The following is a 15,969-nucleotide window of genomic DNA, read 5'->3' as shown; positions in this document are numbered from 1 at the left end:
GATACAGATTCCTGACCTGTCGGATGGGTGTATGTTCTCTGGACAGCTATGGCATAAGATGGGTCTAGAGTGGACTCCGTCTTGTAGGCAACGGGAAGCAGGAGAGTAAGAAGATAAAAGTCGTGGCCTAAATAGACAAGACTGGTGGTGAGGTCTAAGGATGAGTTGAACAGAGGAGAAATACAGAGCAGGGAGGCTAGTTTAAGAACCTGTCATCACCGAAGCCTAACGATGTTGGTGGGACTTACTGATGGGTTGAACAGGAATCAGAGATGAGGAGGAATAGCGTGACCATATAATTTATTGTCCAATCCAGAATGGTTTTGAGGATGAAGAGAGTACTATCGGTCATTTTACCAAGACAGTAGACATACACTGAACAATCCTGGGCAAATCTGGACACGCAGACACCTTGGTCAAAGATGACCCAAGGTGTGGCATGTGGGTGACAAGATCTATAGGGTGATGCTGACCAACGTAGTCTGGGAGGCAGAGTAGCAGGATGGAAGGGAGGGAATAATGAGCTTGGAACTGGACTTACTGAGTTTGAAGTGTTGGAGACATTTACCTGGAAATAACCAGATCACCATCTTGGAAGCATCCACGGGCACTTGCTTGGAAATGTCGGTTTCAAGCTTAAAGGAAAAATCAAAGTTAGATATACAGCGAGTGTCTTTGGACCCAGTGGTGCCGTTTTTAGAATTCTGAATCTCATAAATACTCATTCTTTTTAAAACAATTTTTAATGTTTATTTATTTTTGAGAAAGAGACAGAGCATGAGCAGGGGAGGGACAGAGAGAGAGGGACACACAGAATCTGAAGCAGGCTCCAGGCTCTGAGCTGTCAGCACAGAGCCCAACGTGGGGCTCGAACTCAAGAACCGTGAGATCATGACCTGAGCCAAAGTCAGACGCTTAACCAACTGAGCCACCCAGGCACCCCAGAATCACTCATTCTTGTACAAAATGACAGACATTTAAGAAGGCTTACCGTGGCATCGTTTGTAAAAGAAAAACTTGGGAATAACAAAAAGGCCCACCAATAAGGAACTGGTGAAATCTATTATGGAGTGCCATGTGAAACATCTATATGTGTTGAGGTGTATCCTCATGTGTTGGCCTGGAAAATATCTCTGATAGTTTTTAAGTGAAAAGAACAAATAATAAGATAGTAGTATGGCATGATAAATCTCTATAGTAATTGTTTTTCAATCTAATTTGTGTGCGCGTCTGTCCGACTGTACGTGTATGGTAGATATGTAAAAGATCTAGAAGAATACACACCAAATTGTTCAGAGCGGTAACTTACAGAGAAGAGAATAAGATTAGCGGGAAAGAGGAAAGAGGGGCTTTTCCTTCTTACTCTACGCATTTCTGGATCGTTTGAAATTCCTCTAATCCTATATTCATGTACTAGATTGTAAAAATAAAAACAATAAAAAGGATTCCTAGAGACAGACGCAGAGTCTGTCACCTTAGGAAGGTGATGGATGGGTGACGTGATGGGGGAAGCTCTGGGGGTGACAGTCAGGACTGGGGCCAGAACATGAGGTTTATACCAACTGAAGAGGCGTTAGGAAAAAGGAGGCAGGGCCAGAGAAGAACCCCCAGAGCGCGCCTGAAGAAAGTGGGACTCATTTCTGACCCCCCCAGGGCTGAGAGAGAGAGAGGCTCTCCGCTCCACAAATGATGCTGCCCGAACCACTCCCTCCAACTCCAAGCCTCCCCTTCAGCAGGACTGAGTTTAAACAAGAGCCCAGTTTTTTTCCAGGGCCCCTGACGGGTCCTAGGTGGCCTACTGCTGTCCCAGGCCCCATGCTGTTAGAGCAAAAACCCCTTCTTCCTTAAGTACCGTGCTTGCCTAGAAGACCAGCTCAGTCCAAGGCACCACACTGCCCTGGGTCACTCAGCGCCACCCTAGGTGTCCCCCAGCCACCCCCCGCCCTAGGCAGTCGTGACTTCTGCTTCTCTCCTCTCTCCTTATGCTGCCAAAATGCCCAGCACTTCTCCAGGTGAAGAAAATAAGAGCCAGAAATTAATTCCCTTCTGGAGCAGAGCTGTGTGCTTGGGGGGTGGGGGGTGAAATCCAGGGGACCGACGGCAGCAGTGACTCACAGGGGCTCCTCCCCTGGGGAGATGGAACTGACAGACCAGGGTGTGGGATGCTTCGAGGTGATTTCCTGACAAGGCTGTCAGCGCGTTTCACTCCTCACTCTCCGCGTGAGTCCCCTGCAGCTGAGCTGCGCCTTCTCTTTCTCTCTCTTCACCTTTCCTGGCTCTCTTCCGTTCCCAATGCTCCCTCTCCCCATTTGGCAAGTCCTTACCAGTGTTAACTTTGTGCCTTGGTGCCCCGCTCTCCAGCTCTGCTAGGCTTTTCTTCTTTTTTTCTGTTAACAGAAATACACAGAGTCAGCTTTTCTGTTGGGGTGCCCTGGCCCCAGGCTCCTTCCCAACCACAGCAAATTTTATGGATGATTGGGAGTCCTGGGATGCACAGTACAGGGGGCAAGGAGGCTGTGTGTGTGTGTGTGTGTGTGTGTGTGTGTGTGTGTGTGTGAGGGGGGAGGGGAAGAGGGAGAGAGCAGAAAGCGAGCCTCTTTGGAGTTGCATCTGTGCTGCTCAGGCAGGAGGCTTCAGAGCACAGAGCACGAGTAAGGGGAGGGGGACACGGCTGAGGCTGTCAATGCTCCTCAGGTCTTAGAAGATCATAGGACACTAGTAGCAGCGGTATCTCTAGTTTGTCGCATCAGCCCTCCCCGCTCCCCCCTCCCCCCCCCTTTACAAATGAGAAAGCTGAGGTCCAGAGAGGTTAAATGACTTCTCTTCATTCCCGCAGCTAGCTAAAACTGGTTCTGTCGGCAGAACCAGGATGAGAACCGGGGATCCTGACTCGTGGACAATGAATGCCGCGTCCACAAGTCTATCAGAGACTGGAGGAAAGGTCCCATTTCTCAGATGCTGTCCATGACAGATTTGACTAACAACTTCTCAAAGAGATGGAAAATGCTAGAATCCCCTGGCTTTCAGGCTGCTCAGAGGACAGGCTGGGCCCTGTCTCTGTGCCCCCAGCAGCCCCAGCAGTGACAGCAACAGTTCTCTTCCCCTCTGGCTGCTTCCCAGCTCCTTCCTGGGTATACCCGGGACACACAGCAGTCCGCCTGGGAATGCTCTATATCCAAGTCCATCCCCTTAGCTACAGGCAAGTCTTGTCTGACCCTGAATCCTGCCTGCTTCATCCAAGGACCTAGCTCAAGACAAATTCATCTTCTTTTTATCTAAGCTCTGATTCCAGCCACTCCCTCCCCAAAGGTTTTTTTTTTTTCTTTTTTCTTTTTCAAAGTGTCCTCTGTCTCCCACCCCAAACCTGGAGAGCTTTTAATCCAGGGTCCCTTGGCATTGGAGTCACTTGCCTCCCCAGAAATAACATATGACCCCTCCCCCTTCACTGATTGAAAGAAAAATTAATCCTTAACACAGGCTCCAGTCATTTGTCCTAAATGGGAGATATCGGCATGGCGTCCCCACGGAGGCTACATGGTCCAAAGCCCTCTCCTCTTCCTCCAGGTCCCCGTGCTAAGCTAGTATGCGGACAACCTCCCCCCTACCCCACTGTTCCCCAGATCCGCCCCTTCCAGAGGGGCCCGAACTCCCGGATGTGAGGGGAAGCGGTGAGTTCTGAGCACACAATGCTTTCTTGTACTCTCCTCGGCTCTCGAAACTGCCCGCCATTCCCCAGGAAGAGAGAGTGGAAAGAGCGCGTGGACAGGAGGTTGGCAGGGCAATAAAAATGTCAGGGCCTTTCCTCTCTGCTCCCTTCCTCCCAATCGTCTCCCGCTCTCTCCTTCGCCCTTCTCCATCTCCTCCCTTCCCTCCCTCCTTCTCTCCCGCAGACCCTGCTGCAGCCGGGCCGAGGCGGGCGGTATTTGGGGTATGAGACGGGAGAGGTTAATTATTGCTCCCCCGCCCCCACGCCCCCCCCACCACAAGATGTATCTGACTGTCAGAAGGGGTGACAGATGAAGACAAAGTACAGGTACGGCTCCCGCAAACCCAGCCCTCCATGTACCAGCCAGGGGTGGGAGTGGAGGGGGGCGCGCTACCGAAGTTTTAACCCCTCCGACGCCGCCGATCCACACAGCCAGGCAGGGCGGGGCGAGTGGGGGAAGCCAGGGTTAGAACCTGGGTCCCAGCCAGCGCGGGCTGAGCCTGGGAGACCTGTTGGCCTGCTCCCTCCCTCCACCAGCGGCCAGGTGGGAGGGAGGGAGGCAGCAGCTCTGTCCCAGAGGCTGCAGAATCAAGGTCACAAGCAGGCCTCCCAAGATCGTTACAGGTGCAGAGAAAGGGACTCCTGGAGTGGTCTGGGGGATAGGTAGATTTGGGGGCCCAGGAATCCCAATGAGACAGAGGTCCACTACTCCTCCACCTTCTCCACGACAATGTCCCCCCTCACCCAAATCTGTCCCCAGGCATCCTTGGCAGGGTGTGCATGGTGTGTGAGACTGAGAGTTGTGTGTTTGAACCTGGGTGTGCTTGTGATGATGTACCTCAATAGGCGCAGAAGGACTTGAATATGGTGTGGGGTTGTGGGGGGTGGGGTGTGCACACGTAAACCACAGTGCTCGGAAGGGTCATTTGCAGGTATCCGCAAGAGGGCCTATACTGCACTCCCAGCACAATGTGTTGGGAGTGTTTGTGCCCGAGAGAGAGAGAGAGAGAGAGAGAGAGAGCGAGATTTGCCTGGAAGCATGGCTGTGGGGAAGAAGTGTGTCTTCAGGAGAGTGTAGACGTGTGCTTGCAAGAGGTGAGGTGTCTGTGTTTGGGAAGATGTGGACAAGGCATGTCGTTCTGTGGGTACACAGTGTGTGCCGATGTGAGGGCATATGTGTAGACATTGCTGTTGGTATGAACATGGGCATGATTGTGTGTGTGTGTGTGTGTGTGCATGCACGCGTGCCTGCTTGCACACGTGCCGGTCCAAAGCTGCCAGCATCTTCCTCTTACTGGCATCCCTCCCTTTCCTGACTCTCCCTTCTCCATAAGCAAACGAGGTGAAATAATTACTTTTCCATTTAAATGCCCCATGTTCAAGCCAGAATGAAAACAAAGTGATTTAATAAAATTGTCTTTAAAAGGGAAAAGAGGAAAATAAACGTCTGTTCCGTTCCTCTCCCTGGTGTTCAGGGAGGCCCCAAGCCCTTCAGAGTTAATTAAAACAGGAACTAAAATCGCAGAATAGCTTACCAACCCTTTTCCCATCTCCACCTTAAAGGTAAGGCGGCCCCCAAAAGCCCTGCCTTTGGCCGGGAACTTGAGGCCCTCCTGTTCTCAGGCTCAGCTTTACCCTGAGAGGAACCCTCATCCCTGGCAGGCAGGCCATCCCTGGCCTTCCTGCAGCCCCACCTAGGGGAGGAAACTCTGCTCCTTTTCTCCTCCCAAAGAGTCATGAAAGGCCTTGTCTGCACATTTGAAAGCCTTGATGGACACTGGCCCCCATCAGGAGCTTCCGGCCCTTGCCTCCTCCCAGGACACAGCCTGCCCTAAGCCCCTCCTGCCCCTCCCCACGGGTCCCCTGAGTCCCCAGCTGCTCTGAGCTTTATCTGTCTTCACTGACCCCCTGGCCTGGTCCTCAGCTCCAGCTCGGCACAGTTCCGGCTGTTTCCGCCTGGTCTGTATCTGTTCCCCATCAGAGGCCCCATTGGAGCTCCAGCCCTTCAGCAGCCCAGATAAAAGAGATGGATGGAGGTGAGTTTGGGGGACGCCCCTCCCTGCAAGCTCAGAGCTAGAGCCCTGGGTTGTGACAGGGGCTCCCTGAGGAGGGCTGAAGGTGAGGCTAAAGACTGCCAAGTTCTCCGGAGGCTCAGTTCCTACCCATCCCCACCCTGCCTTAGCCCTTTCCCTCCTCCAAAGGCCCAATTCCTAAGGCCCCCTCCAGGCAGGCACTAAGACTGCAGTCACCCCATCTTCTAACACACACACTTCAGCAGGAAGCTCTGGACTAGGTACCCTACCCCCATCTCCATGCAACTCATCAGCCCACAAATAGTAGCAGTAAAATTGACCATTTACTATTGTGTTCCAGACACATTACTTCTAAGATCTCTAATGTCATCACAACCCCTACAGAGTAAGTTTTATATTATTTTTCAGAGGAGGACACAGAAGAAGGGAAGCTAAGAAAATTGCCCAGGTATGCACTTAAAAAGCAGTAGAACTGACATTCAAACCCGTACTGCAAAACCCCATGTGCCCTTGCCAGGCTATCCTTGACCTCTGAGGTCTAGTTCTACTCGCAAAGACCCATCATTGCCCTTCAGAGACCACTGGCATTGAGACTGCCCCCCCCCCCCAACTACTACCCCCAGAATTCAAACCCTTCTAACATTAGTTCACATTGCAGAGGAGGGGGAGCTGGGAAACCAGAGTTGAAACCTGGGTCTCTTGAGGGTCAGGGGAGTCCAGGAGGCCTGTGGGGCCTTCTCCAGCCCTGCTTCAGTGATCTGGGATGGGGGTGGGGTGGGAGGTAGGAAGTGTTTGTCCCTGAGTCCTCAACTCTCATCCCGGGAGACCCTCTCTCTTCTCACAAAGACTCCCTCTTTTCTCCCAGGGAACTCCAGACCCCACTTCTGCACCCTCAAGGTCGTGCTGCCTCCCAAGGGGACAAGGTGAGACTTGATTGTGGGGTAACATTTGTCACCCAAGCTGGCTTTCGTAACTGTCCACCCTGTTCAGAGAGCCTTCGGCCACTCGCTTGGCAGAGAAAATGTCAAAAATAAATTCAGGCCAGGATTTATAAATAAATAAAGCCGGCCTCTGTCTTCAGCCCCTCCCCCTGTACACACCAGGGATCTAAGATCTCAACCCTGGGAAGAAAAGAGAGACTGAAGGAAGGGAAGAGAGGCAACGAAGGGACAGAAGCCCTGGTTTTAGGGGGAAATAGTTGGGCTTGAGGTGTTGCCACAGACCAAGGGTGAGGATAGTACCTGAAGGCTTCTGGCCTTGACTGCATCTGGAAAACATCTAGCAAAGGAGGGAAAGAAGGAAGAAATCATTCAGAAGCACCTTTCCTAATTCAGTCCCAGGAATGTGTGGGTGTATGTGGGGAGGGGGATCTGTGACCTTTCCCAGGTCCAGGCCTCACCCTTGTTTGAACCCCCTGCGCTGAGCCCGAACTGAAAGCGGTAATGGCAAAGCGGCGGGCAATGACCCAGGCAGTTGGGATGAGGCTTCATGGTCCAGTGGTGTTGGGATCCGTGCCTCACCTCGCCTACCAGTGAGTCACCTGAGCCAGGCCAAGCCCCACGGCCTCCACTCTTCTCTGCCACCAGCATATCTGGGACCCAGCTTGAGCAGAGAGGACTAGAGAACATTAGGGGCCCCAGAATGGAGAAAGGAGAGTGGGGAGAAAGGCAGGGATGACTCCATCTGAGCTGGCCTCCAGGTTCCACCCCGAGACTGCCACCAGAGCCTCTATATCTGGACCCTCCAACTCCATCCCTAATCCTAACCTCATTACTCCCATTGGGCCCCATCTCTATCCACCAGCCCATCCCTCCCGGAGTTCTCAAAACACCCTCCATTATCTGCAACTGACTCCCAGAGCTCCCATCACTACCTTCCAGATCAGATCCCTTCTACTCTCTACATGCCCCAACCACTGCCCTCAGAGAACTCCTTCCTACCGCCACCTTCCCAGACTCCATTCCCACCCATCCCAATCTTCAAACTTTCCTCCCAAGGTGCTTTGCTTTGAGAGGTGAGAGTTGAGCTTCATTAACATCTCATTACCCAGAGTGGATTTCCATAACTGTTCACCCTTTTAGAAAGAATCTAGTCATTTACAGGGCTGAGGAAGTGACCAAAATATATCCCAGGAGGTGATGGGCCTGTGTCTCCAGCCTATTTCCCTCTGCCTTAAGCTGTCTGCACACTTAGAATAGAGTCCTAGGTGATAGGACCTGAAATTTTGAGCAAAAAAGAGTTCAATAAATCTCCAAGTCCACCAGAAGAGTGCTTAAGCTTGTCTGCCCCTCACATGTGTAGACAGAGTTACACAATCATGTGCATGTAATCCTGTAAACATACACGTATATAATTAATCTAAGTATACATACATTCACATGCACATGTTAGAACAGAATGTAAGCTCTGTAAGTCAGGGACAATGTGCCTTTCTGTGACGTACCTCCAGTTCCTACAATGATGTTGGCACATAACAAGTATTTGTTGAAAGAACGGCACATAATGGAACATATATTTGCAAATAAATGTATAATACATAATGGAACATATATTTGCAAATGTGTATACATGTATATACACAAATAACAATACATCCATGTATACAAGCTTATGCACACACATACATATACGTGTCTACATGGTTATCCACATACACACATATGCTTTTAGATAATCCATATATATAACATATTGTGATGTACATACATACATGTATACACACACCTCATAAAATGCAGGTAAGCACACACACACATGTAACTACTATGAACATATAGACATTACATGTAAATATCACACACATATACACGTATATGTACGTGTACGTATATGTACGTGTACGTACATGTGCACGCTCACATACATAAATGAATACAAATAGAAGCACCCTTTTACTCAGAAATTTCCAGTCAATTTAACTGTCTCAAGCCCCGCCCCCCCCCCCCCCCCCCCCCCCGCCCAAGTCTGGCTGCCGCAACCAGAAATATCCACCAGATGGCACTCCTTTGCCACTTCCTGTACTCCCAAGTGTTGCCAGAGATGTCGCCCCTTTTGGCCAAGGCACAAAACTGGTGGAGTCGGCGTACCCCAAGAGCTTCCCCGTCACTCCCCTACCCAGCAGGACGGTGGACATATCCTTCCTCCCCAAAGTCTGCAAACTCGCCCCCTCTCCGAAGTCGAACTCCTCCTCTGGGGCCTCCAGGCTTCTGTTGGAGGGGCGACTCCTCTTTGGGGGTCCCTGTTCTGCTCAGCCCTCAAATCCAGCCCCGTTCACCAGTGAGCCAAGGGTTGGGCCTCACCCAGACTCCCTCTGTTCAGAACAGCATGCTCAAGGGCCTTTACTAGGAGCCTTCGTAGTAATAAGCAGATTCCCCACCATGGCGGAGGAGCGAGTCAAGGTCATCTGTACACATGTGGCACCTACACTCCTGTACACACAGCCCTCCGACCCCCGGCGTACCCCCGACATCGTGCCCTGGATGCCCAGCGGGAGTCAGCCAAAAGCCGAGGGAATGGCCAGGCCCTGGGACCTAGTACCCTCGGCTAGGGAGGAGCAGGTCCCGGTTAACCCCTCCTGCACTGGTCCAGTGTTGACTCCGGATCTCCGGCTTGGAGTCGGAAGGAAGTACATTCGCTCATCTTAACCAAACCACTTCAAATCCCGGAGGTGAGGGAATGGGGTGCGACAGAGGTCCTCCCGCCACTTCGAGTCAGCTCTCACGGAACCTCACATTTCGGGGGTGAGCAACCTCGAACAGAAAACGCAGGGAAGGCTTGGAAACCCGTTGGGAGGCGAGGCCGGAGTTCTGGCAGCGGCTCTGCTTCCCCCTCCTCTTCCCCTCTCTTCCCCCGGGAGCGGCGGGAAATTATTTATTAAAACGCCGCCCGCGCTCTCATTTATTTGCGGTGAATAATCCTCGGCATCGCAGCGCGTTTATTAAACCTTTCCCGTCCCCGCATTACTTTAATAATAAATCGCGTGTCACTTTCCAGCGACGTTATTAAAGCCCGTCCGCGGAGCAGAGGAGGGGAGGGGGTGGGGGTGGGGGGGTAGAGCAGCAGGGATTCCTTCTATTCCAGGCTGCGGGGCCTAAACCAGCAGGGTTGCGGAGGGGGGAAACTGAGGCTGTAAGGAGCCTGCACGCGAATACTCTACAAAGTCTGCATGAGCAAACAAGGAGTACGGATTCCGGGGGTGCGTGTGACCCTGGTTGGGTCGGGTGGAGCCTCTGCTCTGCAGGTGGGCACGGTAGGATCGATGGGCCCGCCAGGGGGCGCCTTCGAGCACAGCTGCGCCGGAGTCCCCTTCGAAGAACTAGCCTGGGAAGGATCCCCAGGCTTCCACAGAACCCTGACCACGTCCCCTCTTTCAATCCGGAGCACACCACCTTCTGTTCCGGACGCCAAACAACACGACCCCTCTATCCCTGGCACACTGCTCACGTCCCTACTCCTGCTTCCGCGGTCGCCTTGGAATTCGCCTCAGGTATCCAACCCGCTCGTGCCGTGGAGCGCAGTTTCTGGGGCCGCCGGGCTCTAGACGGGACTAGGCCATGAGAGCTGTCCTCTGGCTTAGCCTCTGGAAGAGCCCTGCGGTTCCGCGGGAGGCACCGCCAAGCCCTCGGATTGGGATTCCTGACCACGCCCCTCCCAAGAGCCCGGGCTCCCTGCTTCGGGCCCCAAAGGACAAGCTCAGACATTGAGCCAACTGCAATCTCTCCGGTGGTGGCGCCAGGCTCTAGGCGGAGCCCAGGCGCGCAGGAGACTGTCGCCATCCATACACAGGGTCTAGGCCTCCCGAACTTAAGTTTTCATTTTCTGCTTCAATCACTCAATAAACACTGTGCCTCACCAGTGCCCCTTGGCTAGGTAAGGAGAGTGTGAAGAGAGATGTGGGGAGGGAAAAAAATGTGGCTCTGTGAAGGACCCTCAGCCAGACAGGACAGGTCACAGTTGGTGGATGAGGAAACAGGCTTACCTGACTTCTGTCTGGTCTCAACAAGGAAATGGGTGGATTCCTAGAGGAATCCTAGGGCTTGGTCCATACTGGTGGCCAAGCATCTCCCCTCCCTCATCCAGCTTGTGCTTTTACACTGGGGCCCTACCCACATAGACCTGGTTCGCCACTCTGCCTAGGGAGGGGACCAGAGTGGGCTGAACAGAGGGGGCAGGCACTCTAACTCTAGTCCAGCACAAATGGAGACCAGACTGGGAAGATACCCTCCCTCCAACCAGATGGCTTCAGTCTTCCTCCCTAGAGGGCAAGGGAGGCCCCAGCTCAAGCTTCCCCTCCGTACATCTGGCAGGCGGGTGCTTAGGGAGTGGGACCCACAGCTTTTGGATGCCTCCCAAGGAAATGTGGTCTTCATGTGCACATCTGCATGAACCATCTGTGCATCCGTGTGACTCAGTTTGTTCATAAATCCTTTATTGCGTGCCTACTGTGCCTAGTCCCGTGCTAGGCATTGTCCAATACAGAGTGGTATAAGATATGGTGCTGGCCTTGTGGGGTTTCCAGAATGACAGAAGCCGGTCATGACCAAATGCCCATTTTACTGCCCTGGACTAAACCATGCTCCATTATGCTTTTCTAGACAACAGATGGCCAACAGCAAAGAGGACTGCAGTTAGTAAGTGCAATTGGGACTTAGGTGAGGGGGGAAATTTCTAGAAGGTGAGTTTTGAGGAAGGGTAAACTGAGGCTAGGCAAAGGTTAGGGACTAGAAAAATAACAGCCGGGGCTGTGGTAAAGGGTAGTTAGAAAGACTGGCTGAGCAGGGCTGGAGGGAGGGCTCTCAGAAAGAAATGGAGGACCTTGGTTGCCTCCTTGTGCGCCCCCACACCCCCACCCAGCCTAGGGACCAGCAGGCAGCTGCTGTCTTCTGCCTGGTTGGTCCCCGCTGGAGACTGTCCTGGCCAGGGCACTTCCTCCATGGGCCTCTTAGCATCCCACCACCCCTAGTCTCTGCCTCTCTCCTATCCTCCAACTTTGTCTTCCTACTTATCACTACCACGTCTCCCCTATTAAGGGCATTAAAGTGATGAAAGGCCCCCGCTCCCCCTTTCAGGTCTTTTCAAGAGCAGAGATGAATACTGTCCCCACTCACCCACCCCCATAGGCCAGAGCTCCGGACCTAGTAGTAATCCTCGCCCTCTTCACTCTCAGCCTCCTCCTTAGGAACCAGATGTAGGGATGGCAGCTGGGGGATGCCTGTAGAGTTCAGCTGGTCTGCAAACACAGGTGGGCAAAGGAGAGAGAACAGGAAAGGGGCTGTCGGTTACCCACATGTCCCAGACTGTGAGAAAGCCATACTTGCATGTGCACCCATATGCGCGCACACACACACACACATGCGCGCACATGTGAGGTCCTGAATCCACCACCAGTCCCCCCAGTCCCCAGAGCCCAGGGTTCCCCCTTACCCGGCGTGAGCACCGTCAGGCTAGCTGGGGCCTCAACCTGGCCGAGAGCATTGCGGGCCAGGCAGCGGTAGATACCCTCATCGCTGGGACGCACAGCTTGGATCTGCAGCCAGCCTGTCACTTCAAACCTCTGGGGTCCACCCCTGAACTGGAGCCAGAGAAAGGGTCAGCAAGATCCTTCTAGGGGGACCCTGGGCTGCCCAAGGGAGGCCTCTGCTCCCTATCCTACCTGCACTGAGATGTGGGGATCATCCCCTGGCAGCTGAATGTCCAAGCCGTCCTTCCTCCACTCGATGGATGCCATGGGGTAGGCAAACACCTCACAGCCAAAGATCACATCCTGTCCCGTCACGTTCCAAATGTCATATGGGTGCAACACAATCTGGGGCTCTAGGGGTGGAGGCGGAAGGCCTGAGAACAGGGTGGCACATCTCGCCCAGCAAGAAGCCCATGTATGAACCCTCATGGATGTGTTTGCGGGGAAACACAATAGACGCTCAGGCAGATACACATCCATAAGCAAGACATGACATGTACACACAGGTACATACAAATGCAGGTGCGGGTACACACAGGTACAAACCCAGAAGTGGCAAGGCACATGCAACAGGATGCACAGGAACAAGCACACAGGTCCACACCTCAGCTTGGCAGCCACACTCTGTCCCTGATTGCTCCCCTGTCCTCATTCCACCCTCTAGGCCCCTGTCCTGCTATACTTGTAACTGACACCTCCCCCTACCCTCCCCCTTTCCTAACCGAGTGGAGTTGCCAAAGACCAGAAGAGCGGCCCTCCCCCTACCCCCCACTCTGGGACCAGGGAAGGGGGCGAGGGGGGGGGGATTCGCACGTGGGAAAGGCAGAGAACCTGAAACCAGATCTGGGCAGCAGGCAGAAAGCCTGAAGTTGCGGGGTAAAGTGTTGGGACCCTGCCGGTGTTTGTTTTCCTGGCAGCCGCAGCCAGGCCAGATCCCTCAAAGGGGCTCAGGAAGCGAAAGTTACTAAAGCTGCCAAAGGAAACCTGAGGCTTGAATGGCCCTCAGCACCACCACCACCACCACCCCCACCCGGGATGGGAGGGAGGAGGTGGAAGAGCCCCCTCCTTCACTACTCCCGGGGCCCAGAAGAAAGAGAAGGGAGGCGGGAGACTGGGCTAACAGCTTGCTCTGCGAATCCGAATCCGCCCAAGTGAAACCTGATTTCATCTCACTGGAACCCAAATCGCGTTGCCTGGGCTCCAGCGGTCTAGGCAAAGCCTGGGAGTCTCTTCACTCTCTCCCTTTTGAGAGACCAATCATTGGCTATGTGCCTGCTCCCTCAGAAGGGTCCATCCCGCCGGCCGGGTCTGGAGCTTTCACGCGCCTCAGGGCACACAGCTTGCTGACAAAGCTTGGACCGCACCTTAGGGCAGCGGTCTCTGCGGACCAGCAGCGAGCGCGGGCTCTTACACTGAAGTCGAGCACTCCCCTGCCTCATCTTTTTCGCTCCGCTGGCCAGAGACCAATTCAGTCGGAGGTCGGGGATCAGTGCCTCGAGCGCCCCGAGCGCCAGGGGTAGGGACCCCGGGCCGTGCGTACCCGATTCGCAGGGCCCCGGGTGCGCCACAGTGAGGTTGGCGTCGGGCCGAGCGCGGGCCGCCTCCTGCAGCCGGCAGATCTGAGCGTAGGTGCGGCCGTCGGATCCGCAGAGCGGGCGCTGCGAGCGGCAGGCGCACAGCGGCTCCGGCACCTCCCCGCGGCTCAGGTCCCCGCCTGCGTCCAACCGGCACTCAAGCTGCTCGCCGCAGCGCCCGTAGAAGTGGGCGCTGGGGTCCAGGTCGCAGAGCTGGCCCTCGAGGTTGGCGCATTCCCAGCAGCAGCCGCACGCGTCGCGCACCCGGCCGGCCAGGCAGCCCCGTGGCGCGGCGCACTCTTCTGGCCGGCAGGGAGCGCAGCCCTCGCCCTCCGCCAGCAGCCGCAGCCAGCCGCGCCGCAGGTAATCGGGGCCTGGGGACGGTCGCGCGCCTGTCGGGGGCGGCGTCCGCACCACCAGCAGTAGCAGTAGCGAGGGCAGCGCCAGGGCAGCTGCCGGCGGCCGTGGCATGGTTAGCTGGAAGCCCTGCGAGCGCTCTGGGCATCAGCGCGTTCGTGGCACCCTGCCAGGGAGGGAAGCCAGGTCAGGAGGTCAGAAGCAACCTCACTGTTACTTGTACCAAAGTTTGACCCACGCACTGCCCCCTTCCCTGCTGCCTTGGAGTCAAGGAGACCCTCAACACAGAAGCATAGTGACTCTCTAGGAGTCATCCAGTTATTGATCGGACCGGGTTTCTGGGGTTGGGGACAGATGAGAGGAAAGGATGGTAAAACTCAGGCGCCAGCATACACGCGCGCGCGCGCACACACACACACACACACACACACACACACACACACCCAGCAGCAGCACCACAGACCATCCAACTCTGAAGCCTCCTGTCCTAGAGGTAGATGGGAATGGATGGCCCCAGAGCTAAGGAGTTGTTAACAAGGGAGGAAACGCGGAAAGAGTAGATGCCCCGGGGCCCAGAGTGCTCACCTACTGTCTAGGACTAAGCCCTTCAGAGCAGCCGTGATTCCGGTCCGAAAAAGCAGGCAGTGGAAAGAAAGCAGAGGCCACCAAACGGCTGGGCCTGCCAGCCACCTCTGCTCCGGCTTGAGGATCTCTGAGAGAGCCCAAGGGCTTGGACTCGGAGAGCAACTCCTCCGCCCCCTCTCCCCGCCTCTCGACGTCGCACACAACCCCCTCCCTCCAGTTTTGAAGCTGCCAATTTTATGCAGCCGCACAGGACCCTCCTGGGCCACTTCCCCTAGCTGGGCCAAAGTCACAGTGAGAAGTGAGGAGTCGTAACCGGACACCGAAGCTGGGAGATGACAGGGGGCAGGATGGGGTGGGGGGTTGGGAGTAGGGGCTATGAGGGTGGCTGGGAAGCTCGAAAGAGCCGAGTGAAGGTCTAAGTCTTGTCCCATCCTACTCTACAGTCCCTGGGGTCTGCTAGAGCAGCTGCATAACGCGGAGGCGGTAGGAGCTCTGGTGCCTAGGCTCCTGGAGGGCAGAGCCAACCAATGTAGTCTCCCCGCAGCCCAGGGCTGGCTTCCCAGGGACTACTGCAGTCTCGTCCACCCAGCTTCCCCACTAAGGCGCCGGTCAGAGATTCGGTGCTTACATCTGCCTCACCACATCTGGCCTCGTCCACCCTCCCCACATCCGGCAGGTGCTTCAGCCCGCGGATGAGCCTGGAGATTAGAGGTCCCAGCCGACCAGCAGCCGCAGGGAGAGGTGGGCGGGGCGCCTCCCCCGCGGACCTCGCTCCGGGTCGGGATTATAGGTTATAGTTAGTTCCAAGGCCGGCAGGGCCGGAGGCATTTGGTTTCGCGGCCGCCACCGGCGCCACCGTGGCACTTTGGGCTGGGGGCGGGGAGGAGAGCGTTCCTGGAGGCCCGCCCGCCTTACAGGGGGTCGGCCAGGCCCCGCCCTAGCCTGCCCCTAGCGGCTTACAGAAGCCGCGCAGCAGTTCAGTGTGTAGGGGGCGAAAACTGCGCTTTGCAGCGGGGGAGGTGACAGTATTTAGCCAGTTTCGGGCCAGAAGGACCTGGCCCCCAGCCTAGCGGCCTCCGAGGCCTCCTGACTAACCTCGAAGTTCAGGGCTGGCGGCAGCCTGCCGACCGCCCAGGGGGATCCGCTCCGCATGCGTACTAGAGGCCCGGAGAGTCCAACTCCCTGATGCGGTCCAGGACTGTCAGTCCGGACCTCAACTTGGACAAGCCCTTCCACTTAGGGGTTCCCTAGCCG

The 15,969-nt window shown here is 55.1% G+C and overlaps 1 protein-coding gene and 1 long non-coding RNA gene across 2 annotated transcripts; both read right to left on the bottom strand.

The window, feature by feature from the left end:
* Window positions 1–575: 575 nt before the first annotated feature.
* On the bottom strand, window positions 576–3,575 carry LOC122202612. Its single transcript, XR_006194762.1, has 3 exons — window positions 3,474–3,575; window positions 2,325–2,387; window positions 576–635 (listed from the first exon to the last, which is right to left on the bottom strand). It is a non-coding gene; the product is annotated as an uncharacterized LOC122202612 (long non-coding RNA).
* A 7,550-nt stretch (window positions 3,576–11,125) lies between these two features.
* On the bottom strand, window positions 11,126–15,333 carry KAZALD1 (Kazal type serine peptidase inhibitor domain 1). Its single transcript, XM_042909012.1, has 5 exons — window positions 14,716–15,333; window positions 13,740–14,296; window positions 12,392–12,552; window positions 12,163–12,310; window positions 11,126–11,968 (listed from the first exon to the last, which is right to left on the bottom strand). The coding sequence occupies exons 2-5, from the start codon at window positions 14,242–14,244 to the stop codon at window positions 11,874–11,876; spliced, it is 909 nt and encodes a 302-aa protein (XP_042764946.1). The 5' UTR covers window positions 14,245–14,296; window positions 14,716–15,333; the 3' UTR covers window positions 11,126–11,873.
* Between the last annotated feature and the right edge of the window lie 636 nt (window positions 15,334–15,969).

This window comes from Panthera leo, chromosome D2 (assembly GCF_018350215.1).
Source record: "Panthera leo isolate Ple1 chromosome D2, P.leo_Ple1_pat1.1, whole genome shotgun sequence".
Lineage (NCBI taxonomy): Eukaryota > Metazoa > Chordata > Mammalia > Carnivora > Felidae > Panthera > Panthera leo.
The sequence above is the reverse complement of the archived record's forward strand: the minus strand, read 5'-3'. Positions and strand labels throughout refer to the sequence as shown.

Excerpts from the sequence above, each read along its gene's own strand:
- KAZALD1 (XM_042909012.1), bottom strand. The coding sequence starts at position 14,244 with ATGCCACGGCCGCCGGCAGCTGCCCTGGCGCTGCCCTCGCTACTGCTA. Across the intron at positions 12,553-13,739 it reads CCCGGGGCCCTGCGAATCGG|AGCCCCAGATTGTGTTGCAC; the intron begins GTACGCACGGCC and ends CTCCACCCCTAG. Across the intron at positions 12,311-12,391 it reads ATCCCCACATCTCAGTGCAG|TTCAGGGGTGGACCCCAGAG; the intron begins GTAGGATAGGGA and ends CTCTGGCTCCAG.